The following is a 13,113-nucleotide window of genomic DNA, read 5'->3' as shown; positions in this document are numbered from 1 at the left end:
AGCTGCAGGTGGCCGCCAGGCACCACTCCAAGGGCAGTCCCCGGTACTGTGCCTGCTGACCCCAAGGGTCAGGATTGCAGTTACTGACCAGAAAAGTCTATTTCCATGTTTGTGAATAAAAGCAGAATCTATATCCAAACTTACTATTAGTAAAAGGATAACCAGACATTCTTCATTGTTTTTAATAAAATAACAATTAACAATTCTACTACTTGTATATTATGTATAAACAATTCTAAATCTGTATAACTAAGCCAAAACGTATATTTGTAAATATATCACTAAAGAAGTAAGGCTTTTCTTATGGGTAAAACCATCTTTATTAATATCAAATACATTAAAAAACTACAGAAAGCCGGCGGGGGAGGGGGGCGGCAGCGCAGCGGGTGCCAGGAGCCGGCGCACACATCATATTCACCTACCTGGGCACCCGCGGTACCGGCGCTGCATCTCGTTCCGGCCACCGGCGCCTGCAGCTCTTCCTGTCGAGCGGTCACGTGGTACTGCTCATTAAGTTAATGAATATGGACGCGTCTCCACTCCCATAGGCATGGAGCGCATATTCGTTACCTTAATGAGCGGTAACACGTGACCGCTGAGCACAGGAAGAGCTGCAGGCAGACATGCAGACCATGGAGCCTCACTGGTGTCCGTGTCGGCTAAGAGGTAGTATGTATAGCCTCATTGATAACCCTCTGTTAAGAACATGTGAGGGATGCTTGACACACCACCTATAGGTGACTTTGGGGTCTGTTTCGATATATAGATGCTCTGGACATTATGGATGTATAACTAGGTTGGTGTTACTAGCGGTGAAGTTCTGGGTAATATCCCTCCCAGGTTGCTGAATTTTCAGCATGGGACATTATAACAATCATACAGCTTTTACACCAAGCTTGTGTTAGCATCATTATGATATGTATTGTACCCCCTATTGATATAGCACCTCATATTGTATTATTATGACAAACTATATCTAAAACATCTTATGATATTAAGGACCCAAAAGTGGTTTTCCCTGGGTCTGAACGTAGTTTTTGCATAATTGCACTTTCTGCTTGTTACTTGCACATGCTTCCCATGAACCCCATCGGTTTGTTCTATTTAATTTGTTTTTCTATATAATAGTAAAACGTTTTTTTCATTTATTTGGTGACTGTCTTAGTCATATTTGTGGTTCCCACATCCCCCATATATATATAATGGTATATCAGCTCACTCAGCTGCACACAGAGGTAGACACGGGTGCACTGTGGCTTTAAGAGCTTCCTTTGGGTTATTGTAGGCAGCATAAAATAAGAAAATACAGCTCTCTAGGCAAAACAGGAAAAGAAAACAAAATGGTGGCAGCACAAACACAGTTTTTCTGTGAGTGGAGTTCCTCCGGCTCACAGCTGGGAGAACACACACTATTCAGCTTCACAAGTCCATGTAACACTCTCCTACAGTGCTCCTTCTCCAGGCCCACACACTGAACACCGAAAGGTCTTTCCTTCAGCCATTTTAGGCCAGACCATGTGACTCCTCAACCATGTGACTGATCACATGACTGTGACATCACATGACTGTGTGCCGGCTCTGTAGGTGGAGATATGGGGAGACACTCTTACACCTGCTCTATGAATTTCCCCCTAAAAACCAGCCTATAACATACGTTAACTTAACCCTAGCAACACTTACTGTGCCGGAGGAAATTCTGGATTTTTTATCCCTGACACCATTAGGCGTAGTAAAACATATGATCTCCAATCTATTACATCCATTACATTACCAGTGACTCTGTCTCTATATATATATATATATATATATATATGTATATATATTACGTAGCATAATACTTCCTATCTTTCTGACCGCTCCTTCAGTGTTCTGTTCTCTGGCTCCACTTCATCTCCTCTTCCTCTCACTGTCGGGGTACCTCAGGGCTCAGTCCTTGGCCCCCTTCTCTTCTCCCTCTACACTGCCCCAGTTGGACAGACCATCAGCAGATTTGGCTTTCAGTACCATCTTTATGCTGATGACACACAACTATACACGTCATCCCCTGACCTTACCCCCGCTGTACTACAGAACGCCAATGACTGTCTGTCCGCAGTCTCCAACATTATGTTCGCTCTTTATCTGAAACTCATCCTCTCCAAAACCGAATTTCTTCTGCTCCCGCCATCTACCATCCTCCCTAAATCTGACATTTCCCTCTCCGTGGGTGGCACCATAATAACAGCCTGGCAGCAGGCACGCTGTCTGGGTGTTATGTTTGACTCCGATCTCTCCTTCACCTCCCACATACAATCCCTTGCCCGCTCGTGCCGCTTACACCTAAAGAACATCTCTAGAATCCGCCCTTTTCTCATTATGGAAACAACAAAAACCCTCACTGTCGCCCTGATCCACTCCCGCCTGGACTACTGCAATGCTCTATTAATTGGCCTCCCCCTTACTCAACTTTCCCCTCTCCAGTCTATCCTTAATGCAGCAGCTAGGGTCGTCCATCTGGCTAATCGTTACTCGGACGTGTCAGCTCTTCGCCAGTCATTACACTGGCTGCCCATTCATTACAGGATACAATTCAAAGCACTTGTTCTCACCCACAAAGCTCTCCACAGTGCGGCACCCCCTTACATCTCCTCCCTCATTTCTGTCTATCGGCCTAGCTGACCGCTGCGCTCTGCAAACGACTTTCGACTAACCTCTGCACTAATCCGTACCTCCCACTCCCGACTCCAAGACTTCTCCCGTGCTGCGCCAATCCTCTGGAATGCTCTACCCCAAGATATTAGGACCATCCACAACTTGCATAGTTTTAGGCGCTCGCTCAAAACACATTTGTTCAGAGCGGCCTATCACACTCACTAATCAAAGTAATTTTATGTTTGTGCGTGTGTGTGTGTAGCCCATTCACTATCTCCATCTACCCCCCACCCCCTGAAGATGGCTGGACCATCATTGTATATACATCATTGTAAATACACACCTGTATCTCCCCCACCTCATTGTAGATTGTAAGCTCTCACAAGCTCTCATTTTGCTTTAATTATTGTATTGTTATCGTTGTTACTTATGACTGTTGTGTTTGAAACTGTTAAACTGTAATGCGCTGCGGAATATGTTGGCGCTATATAAATAAAGATTATTATTATTATTGTAATACAGAAGGATCATTCCAAAAGATAATTATAAAATGTGTCTAAATATAGGTAATGCATGGAGGAAAAATAGCTATTTTGCATGTACAGTTAGGTCCATATATATTTGGACAGAGACAACATTTTTCTAATTTTGGTTATAGACATTACTACAATGAATTTTAAACAAAGCAATTCAGATGCAGTTAAAGTTCAGACTTTCAGCTTTCATTTGAGGGTATCCACATTAAAATTGGATGAAGGGTTTAGGAGTTTCAACTCCTTAACATGTGCCACTCTGTTTTTAAAGGGACCAAAAGTAATTGGACAGATTCAATAATTTTAAATAAAATGTTCATTTTTAGTACTTGGTTAAAAACCCTTTGTTGGCAATGACTGCCTGAAGTCTTGAACTCATGGACATCACCAGACGCTGTGTTTCCTCCTTTTTGATGCTCTGCCAGGCCTTCACTGCGGTGGTTTTCAGTTGCTGTTTGTTTGAGGGCCTTTCTGTCTGAAGTTTAGTCTTTAACTAGTGAAATGCATGCTCAATTGGGTTGAAATCAGGTGACTGACTTGGCCATTCAAGAATATTCCACTTCTTTGCTTTAATAAACTCCTGGGTTGCTTTGGCTTCATGTTTTGGGTCATTGTCCATCTGTAGGATGAAACGACGACCAATCAGTTTGGCTGCATTTGGCTGGATCTGAGCACACAGTGTGGGTCTGAATACCTCAGAATTCATTTGGCTGCTTCTGTCCTGTGTCACATCATCAATAAACACTAGTGACCCAGTGCCACTGGCAGCCATGCATGCCCAAGCCATCACACTGCCTCTGCCGTGTTTTACAGATGATGTGGTATGCTTTGGATCATGAGCTGTACCACGCCTTCGCCATACATTTCTCTTTCCATCATTCTGGTAGAGGTTGATCATGGTTTCATCTGTCCAAAGAATGTTCTTCCAGAACTGTGCTGGCTTTTTTAGATGTTTTTTTAGCAAAGTCCAGTCTAGCCTTTTTATTCTTGATGCTTATGAGTGGCTTGCACCGTGCAGTGAACCCTCTTTTTCTACTTTCATGCAGTCTTCTCTTTATGGTAGATTTGGATATTGATACGCCGACCTCCTGGAGAGTGTTGGTCACTTGGTTGGCTGTTGTGAAGGGGTTTCTCTTTACCATGGAGATTATTCTGCGATCATCCACCACTGTTGTCTTCCGTGGGCGCCCAGGTCTTTTTGCATTGATGAGTTCACCAGTGCTTTCTTTCTTTCTCAGGATGTACCAAACTGTAGATTTTGCCACTCCTAATATTGTAGCAATTTCTCGGATGGGTTTTTTCTGTTTTCGCAGCTTAAGGATGGCTTGTTTCACCTGCATGGAGAGCTCCTTTGACCACATGTTTACTTCACAGCAAAACTTTCCAAATGCAAGCACCACACTTCAAATCAACTCCAGGCCTTTTATCTGCTTAATTGAGAATTACATAACGAAGGGATTGCCCACACCTGTCCATGAAATAGCCTTGGAGTCAATTGTCCAATTACTTTTGGTCCCTTTAAAAACAGGGTGGCACATGTTAAGGAGCTGAAACTCCTAAACCCTTCATCCAATTTTAATGTGGATACCCTCAAATGAAAGCTGAAAGTCTGAACTTCAACTGCATCTGAATGGTTTTGTATAAAATTCATTGTGGTAATGTCTATAACCAAATTAGAAAAATGTTGTCTCTGTCCAAATATATATGGACCTAACTGTATGTAGAGATATAGTATGAGAAGTATGGCAACAGTATTAAGGCCACTCATATATGTCTCCAAATACATGAGACACTCATTGCACGTGCAAACATGTCATCCATCAAGGTATTACACCATATATCATAAGTACTCCATATCATTTAATCATATAAAAATATATGTAGCAACATTACCTAAGTAAAGGAGATCCAGGAACCCACCACTCCCGTTGCGCATTTCGCTATGAAATGCTTCATCAAGGGATCTGTGAAAAATACATGCATATTGTGATTCTCAGTGAGAAGCTGTTTGTTCATACTTTGATCGGCACCATTTTGTAACCTTGTATTGATAATAAAGCTAATGTAGTGAATTGATACTGCCTGTCATGGAAGAAAGAAGTTTTCTGGCTCAATAGCAATAAAAGATCTTACTTGGAATGATTTCCAATATATTGGCTGTTTAGAATTTCTCCATTCTTTCATTTACGTGTCCTTTGTTGCCAATATAATCTGGATATTAGTAAAAAAGGATAGTCCTGGATTATGATGCATTGTGTTTTTATATATCAAGTCTTTCCATATCCCAAATAAATAATTTATTTCTTATAAAAAAAATATTTAGAATTGAGAGTCTTCAGTGGTTCATACCTTTTTCTATCTACTGGCTAACACAGTACCAAGATATATATCTTTCCTATACATTTTTATACAAATTTGTGACCCTTTCTTCTGTTTTAGAAATGGCCGTGATGCCTGCCGGGAGCTTATTGGGTTCTTCTTCGCACATGACAAGTCTGTTACTGTTTATGAATATCGTCAGTTTGGCAAAAACAGGTAAAATGACAAAAATGTAAGAATTAAAATATAAGAGTCATGTATGGTAAATCTCACTCTGCTTCAAAATGATGTAGCTATGCCATGTCTGCTATAGATGACTTGTATGGGTAAAAAAGGATCAGTCATAGATGTCGTGGCTGCATTAATAGAAGCCATGACGCTAGTGTAAACAGGGTCTTAGACAAAGCCTTGACGTCAGCTGCCATGGACACCACTTGGCTAATTAACATGTGGCTTAGGACGCTCTAATTGAATGCATAGAGCTGTATATAAACCATTACGATTGCTTATCACAATACTATGGAAGGAATTGTGTCTTATGTTGGTCTTTGCTCGCTAAGTCACAAGTGAGTGATAGCGCTTCATTAAAGGACAGATTTGCCTGCAGCTCTTCTGATGCTAATCATGCCACTTGCTAATTTGGGGATGGCTAACATTATCGGCTGCCAGATTGTCAGATTGTATTGACTTTTGGTGGCTATATGAGGCTTTTGTGGCTAATTGACTTTGTTTATTATCACGAATCAACTTTCAGCTCTTTTTTTTCCAACGTGTTAGTGCAATCATAGATTTTGTGTTAGGTAATGAGCCATAGCGTTTTATCAGTTAGTGAAAGAAATGAACACATGGTTCAGTAATGCAGTTTTAAAGGGTTTTTTACAGTTTTGTGTAAATAAAGCTTTATCATAGTACAGAGAAAAATGTGCTTGATTGGGCATCTGATAATCCGGAAAGCCTATAAACATATTTGTTTTTCAGCACAGAAAATGTAACAAAATATGACATTTTACAAATCAGAAAATCGAGCAAAGAAAACCCATTAGGGCATTTTGTGATTAAGGGTGATGCAACATGGCGACTTTGCCCACGACATACTTCGGGCAGCACAGATCACAGTGTGGTACATTGCTACATAATAAAAGGTTGTGCAGCAATAGTGGTTCGTAATGCAATAACATTCACGTTCATTAGCGCCGCCCTATTGCAGCCTTTGCCTGTGAAACGTGGGTCGCAGCCAAATTTGCGGTGTCCACCCACCCTAAAGTGCATAGTGATAATGGCAGATTATTTATTCACGACCTTCAAGAGAACAGAATTATGTTACAATACCTTCAGTAGTCTTAGTAAACATCGGACCCCTGACTTTGCGATGCAAGGTACCAATGGACAGACAGTGGAAGCCTTCTTCTTCTATCGAACTCTTAAAATTTTATGACTTCTAATAAACGCTGCATCTGAGGAATTCTTAGTTCCCCAACACCAACCCTGGATCTGTCTGAAGAGAGATGCCTCTGGAAAACATATTTTGGTTTTATTTCTATTGTTTCTGTTGGTACATGTGAGATAATTGAGAATCCAGTCTCATTGATGCTGGATTAAAATAATTCTACTCTGTCTTGTGCCTCTGCTATTGGTTACAGCCGTGGTCTTGGCTCTTCTCCTGTTTCTGCAACTAGTGCTTCCTGTTGACTTCAGTCCTAAAGGGTTATTTAAAGGTGACTCCATCTTCACCGCTTTACTTACTGGATTAAGTTATTTTGTGTACTTGCCATTGTACTTGCAATGTACTTGAGCTTGATTTTGACCTTAACTTCAGCCTTGAAGGGTGAAGAGCGGGAGGATTCCTCCACACCACAATATCACCAGTGTCTGACCAATTGGCACTTAGAGCATCCACTTTACCAGTGAGAAACATACAAAACCTACAAGAAAAAAAATGAGCAAAAACCCTGCTGTAACTAAATAAGTAAAAACAAAAGTGCATTTAAATAACAGTTCTTAGTAATAGTTTTTGATCAAAAATAGCATAAAAGCCATCCCACCGTCGACAAGCTGACTCTGAATTGGGTGGTCCTACGCTGTCTAATATTAAAAACCTTACTATGGATCAGAGTTGAAGGGCAGGCAAAAGGACCGAGTCCCAACCAGTGGACACCAGTCTGGGGAAGCCTTTAAATGTAGTTTCCAGCTCAGGAAAGGGAGGCCACATCCCAGCTTTCACAGAATGCAAAAATTCAAAGAAAAATCACAAAAATTGAGCTTGGTTTGAGTTGGTATACATTCAGCAGATAAACGCATGTTCACATTGGCCATAAAACATAGAAAACCTACAAGAAACAAAATGAGCAAAAACCTTGCTGTAACTAAATAAGTAAAAAACAAAAGTGCATTTAAATGACAGAGTTCTTAGTAATAGTTTTTGATAAATAATAGCATAAAAGCCATCCCACTATTGACAAGCAGACTCTAAATGGGGCAGTCCTACGCTGTCTAATATTTAAAAACCTTACTATGGGTCAGAGTTGACTTCAGTGTGTGAATAAGGGCAGACAATAGGACTGAGTCCCAACCAGTGGACACCAGTCTGGGGAAGCCTTTAAATGTAATTTCCAGCTCAGGAAAGGAAGGCCACATCCCGGCTTGATCAGTATGCAAAAATACAAAGAAAAAACACAAAAATTGAGCTTTGTTTGAGTTGGATGGCTTTTATGCCTTTATGTTCTGCATGTATACCAACTCAAACAAGATCATTTTTTGTATTTTTTCTTTGTATTTTTGCATTCTGGGCAAGCCGGGTTGTGGCCTCCCTTTCCTGAGCTGCAAATTACATTTAAAGGCTTCCCCATACTGGTGTCCAATGGTTTGGAGTTGGTCCTTTTATCTGCCCTTATTCACACACTGAGATCAACTCTGACCCATGGTAAGGTTTGTAATATTAGACAGCGTAGGACCTCCGATCAGAGTCACCTTGTCGATAGTGAGATGGTTTTTGTGCTAATTGTGATCAAAAACAGTATTATTAAGAACTCTGTGTTATTTAAATGCACTTTTGCTTTTTACTTATTTAGTTACAGCAGGGTTTTTGCTCATTTTGTTTCTTGTAGGTTTTGTATGTTTTATGGCCAATGTGAACATGCGTTTATGTGCTGCATGTATATCAACTCAAACCAAGCTCAATTTTGGTGTTTTTTCAGTGAGAAACATAACAGAATCTGTAGATTATGAACCACAAAAGTGGTACAATGACTATTCAGTATCTTGTGGATGCTTAGACACTTGTTGGACTAGTAGCTAAGCATGCCTTCTTCCAGAAAGAAATTGTGCAGGCTCTACAAGAAATTTCTAACCATCTGGACTCTTTCAACCTGACTGCCTTCGCCTCATTCACTACTTCAGTGATCCATCAAACCTCAGCCGTGAACGTCCAACTTGAGCCTTCCATTTCAGTCCCTTGACTTCAGCTTCTGCATCTTGATGGTTTGTCTGGAATTCTTAGACATGGCAACAGTTTATCAATAACTAACAGAACCAAGGTGGTCTACATGATTTTGATGATTTTGCTCTCACAGGGGAAGCTCCTAGATTTGGGTTACTGTCACAGGAGTGAAATGACCCAATTGTGTCTTCCTTAAATCGTTCCTATGGTATCTACATTTCGGAGATTCATTTAGGTACCTGGCTGTACTGTAGCATCTGAAATAAGGGATATCCATCATATTTCATATCTTGTCTTCCAAATAGTGCAACAGGGCTGTTTAGTATTTGGTTTGGACGGACTCCTTTTCAAAAGTCGTACTTTTACAGATTGCTTTTAGAACAATGGTACAGTATGAATTTATGTTTTTCAGTTTAAGGAATAAGTAATTTTACACCCATTCTTCTAGAGTGATTCATTGTACTATATTTTCATTGTCCTATTTTTATCTTAACTGATTTTGTTGTTTTTGATATTTTTATAGGACAAATGCGTTACCCTTTATCCAAAAAGGAATATATTTTCATAAATGTGGAAAAAGAAAAGGAAAGCCATATGGAGTTGAAGACTTTTACCCTGTAAGTTTAGCAAAAAATAATGTATTAGAGTAAATGCAGGTGTATAATTGTAGTGTCCTGTCACTATATAGCGGCTGCTCTTGCCATCAGCTTGGGAAATGTCAAACTCCGTTTACTGGAAAGAAAGCCAATTCATTGATCTGAACACATAGGTTTCTGGATGCTTTATGAGGACAGTAATTGTACTAATTTATCTGCATGCTATGAACTCTCTTTCAGAACTGTCATTACTTCTTTGCCCTCTGTTCATTTTATGAAACGTAAATAATTGTGTGTGTCAGAGAGAAGACAAATTAATTATGGGTCATGATGTCTCCAAAGACTGAATAGATTAGATAAGTCTTTGTTTTCCAGCTACTGTACAAAATAGCCATTTTGTGCAGACATATTGACAGAATTTATACAGAGCACTTTTTGTAGTAAGTGATCAAATACTAGTGTCTGGGGCATGACACCATCATTTTTATCATGTCTTTCCACAGCTATATTTAGCTATACAGTGGGTATGAAAAGTCTAACACCCCTTTTAAAATACCATGTTTTGTCATGTAAAAAAATCTTACCAAGAAGAATAATTTCAGAACTTTTTCTTCCTTTAATGTCACCCATAATCAGCATAATTCATTTGAAAAACAAACTAATCTTTTCGGATGGAAAAGCAAAAATGAAGAACTAAAATAATGTGGTTGCATAAGTGTGAACACCTTCATATAATTGGGGATATGGTTGTGTTCAGAATTAGCCAGTCACATTTAAACTCATTTAAGTGTAGTAAGTACACAACTGCCATCGTTTAAACTGATTTTGAATACCTCTCTATAAAGTTTAGCTGTTCTAGCAGGATTTTCCTGACATTTTCTTAGTTGCATTTTACTTCAAAAGCCATGACTCATAAACAGCTTACAACACAGCAAAGGAATCTCAGGGTTGAAAGTTATCAGCCTTGAAAGTAATACAATTTTTCCAATGCAATAGTTACACCATGTAACACTGTGAAGACGATCATTAAGAAGTAGCTTACACCAACAACAGTGACTTTTCCTAGAACTGATCGTCTCTTAAAAAGTGATGAAATGACAAGAGGGAAATTGATCTAGGAAGCTGAGGCCTACAGCAACATTAGAGGAGCTTCAGGAATTGCTGGCAAGTGCTGGTTGTGTACTGCATGTGACAATTATCTCCTGTATTTTTTATGTCTGCCGTGTGGGTTATGGTGGCAAAACAGAAGCCTTTTCTTACAAAGAAAAGCTTCTTAACCTGACTTTGTTTTGCTAAAACCTACATAAACTCTGACAAAAGCATGTGGGAAACGTTTTATGCTAAAACCAAGGTTGATTTATTTTTTTCCATAATTCCAAAAAGGGTGTTTGATGCAAAGCCAACACTGCACATCACAAAGAGAACACCATTCTTACAGTGAAGCATGGTGGAGACAGCATCATGCTTTGGGGGTTTTTTTTTACAGCTGGATAAGGTGCTTTAGTAAAGGTAGAAGGAATTATGAACAGTTCATTAACCCCTTCCTAACATCATACGTACTATCCCGTCGAGGTGGGGTGGGCCCGTATGACCACCGACGGGATAGTACGTCATACGCGATCGGCCGCGCTCACGGGGGGAGCGCGGCCGATCGCGGCCGGGTGTCAGCTGCATATCGCAGCTGACATCCGGCACTATGTGCCAGGAGCGGTCACGGACCGCCCCCGACACATTAACCCCCGGCACACCGCGATCAAACATGATCGCGGTGTACCGGCGGTATAGGGAAGCATCGCGCAGGGAGGGGGCTCCCTGCGGGCTTCCCTGAGACCCCCGGAGCAACGCGATGTGATCGCGTTGCTCCGAGGGTCTCCTACCTCCCTCCTCGCCGCAGGTCCCGGATCCAAGATGGCCGCGGCATCCGGGTCCTGCAGGGAGGGAGGTGGCTTACCGAGTGTCTGCTCAGAGCAGACACTTGGTAAGCCTGCAGCCCTGCACAGCAGATCGCAGATCTGGCAGAGTGCTGTGCACACTGCCAGATCAATGATCTGTGATGTCCCCCCCTGGGACAAAGTAAAAAAGTAAAAAAAAAAATTCCCCACATGTGTAAAAAAAATAAATAAAAAAAATATCCTAAATAAAGAAAAAAAATATATATATTATTCCCATAAATACATTTCTTTTGCTAAATAAAATAAAAAAAACAATAAAAGTACACATATTTAGTATCGCCGCGTCCGTAACGACCCAACCTATAATACTGCCCCACTAGTTAACCCCTTCAGTAAACACCGTAAGAAAAAAAAAAAAAAAAAACGAGGCAAAAAACAACGCTTTATTATCATACCGCCGAACAAAAAGTGGAATAACACGCGATCAGAAAGACGCATATAAATAACCATGGTACCGCTGAAAACGTCATCTTGTCCCGCAAAAAACGAGCCGCCATACAGCATCATCAGCAAAAAAATAAAAAAGTTATAGTCCTGAGAATAAAGCGATACCAAAATAAATATTTTTTCTATAAAATAGTTTTTATCGTATAAAAGCGCCAAAACATAAAAAAAAGATATAAATGAGATATCGCTGTAATCGTACTGACTTGACGAATAAAACTGCTTTATCAATTTTACCAAACGCGGAACGGTATAAACGCCTCCCCCAAAAGAAATTCATGAATAGCTGGTTTTTGATCACTCTGCCTCACAAAAATCTGAATAAAAAGCGATCAAAAAATGCCACGTGTCCAAAAATGTTACCAATAAAAACTTCAACTCGTCCCGCAAAAAACAAGATCTCACATGACTCTGTGGACTCAACTATGGAAAAATTACAGCTCTCAAAATGTGGTAACGCAAAAAATATTTTTTGCAATGAAAAGCGTCTTTCAGTGTGTGACGGCTGCCAATCATAAAAATCCGCTAAAAAACCCACTATAAAAGTAAATCAAACCCCCCTTCATCACCCCCTTAGTTTGGGAAAAATAAAAAAAATTTAAAAATGTATTTATTTCCATTTTCCCATTAGGGTTAGGGTTAGGGCTAGAGTTAGGACTAGAGTTAGGGCTAGGGTTAGGGCAAGGGTTAGGACTAGGGTTAGGGTTAGGGCTAGGGTTGGGGCTAGGGTTGGGGCTAGGGTTAGGGCTAGGGCTAGAGTTAGGGTTAGGGCTAGGGTTGGGGTTAGGGCTAGGGCTAGAGTTGGGGCTAGGGTTAGGGCTAGGGTTAGGGTTAGGGCTAGGGTTAGGGCTAGTGTTACGGCTAGTGTTAGGGCTAGTGATAGGGCTAGGGTTATTGCTAGGGTTAGGGCTAGGGTTAGGGTTGGGGCTAGGGTTGGGGCTACAGTTAGGGTTGGGGCTAAAGATAGGGTTAGGGTTTGGATTACATTTACGGTTGGGAATAGGGTTGGGTGTGTCTGGGTTAGAGGAGTGGTTAGGGTTACTGTTGGGATTAGGGTAAGGGGTGTGTTTGGATTAGGGTTTCAGTTATAATTGGGGGGTTTCCACTGTTTAGGCACATCAGGGGCTCTCCAAACGGGACATGGCATCTGAATTGCAGCCAATTCGGCGTTGAAAAAGGAAAACAGTGCTCCTTCCCTTCAG

General features: G+C 40.8%; 1 protein-coding gene across 6 annotated transcripts in view; it reads left to right on the top strand.

The window, feature by feature from the left end:
* CAPS2 (calcyphosine 2) overlaps nucleotides 1–13,113 on the top strand; it is a 138,857-nt gene that overhangs the window by 74,165 nt on the left and 51,579 nt on the right. For all 6 annotated transcript variants that reach the window (XR_013215788.1, XM_077265314.1, XM_077265313.1 and 3 more), the window contains 2 exons: nucleotides 5,604–5,699; nucleotides 9,443–9,536. Coding sequence is in view for 5 of the 6 variants with exons in the window: in XM_077265314.1 (XP_077121429.1) it covers nucleotides 5,604–5,699; nucleotides 9,443–9,536 (190 nt within the window). In the remaining variant the exon portion in view is untranslated. The remainder of the gene's footprint in view (nucleotides 1–5,603; nucleotides 5,700–9,442; nucleotides 9,537–13,113) is intronic.

The sequence above is a fragment of the Ranitomeya variabilis genome, chromosome 5 (genome assembly GCF_051348905.1).
Source record: "Ranitomeya variabilis isolate aRanVar5 chromosome 5, aRanVar5.hap1, whole genome shotgun sequence".
In the NCBI taxonomy this organism is placed as follows: Eukaryota; Metazoa; Chordata; class Amphibia; order Anura; family Dendrobatidae; genus Ranitomeya; species Ranitomeya variabilis.
The sequence above is the reverse complement of the archived record's forward strand: the minus strand, read 5'-3'. Positions and strand labels throughout refer to the sequence as shown.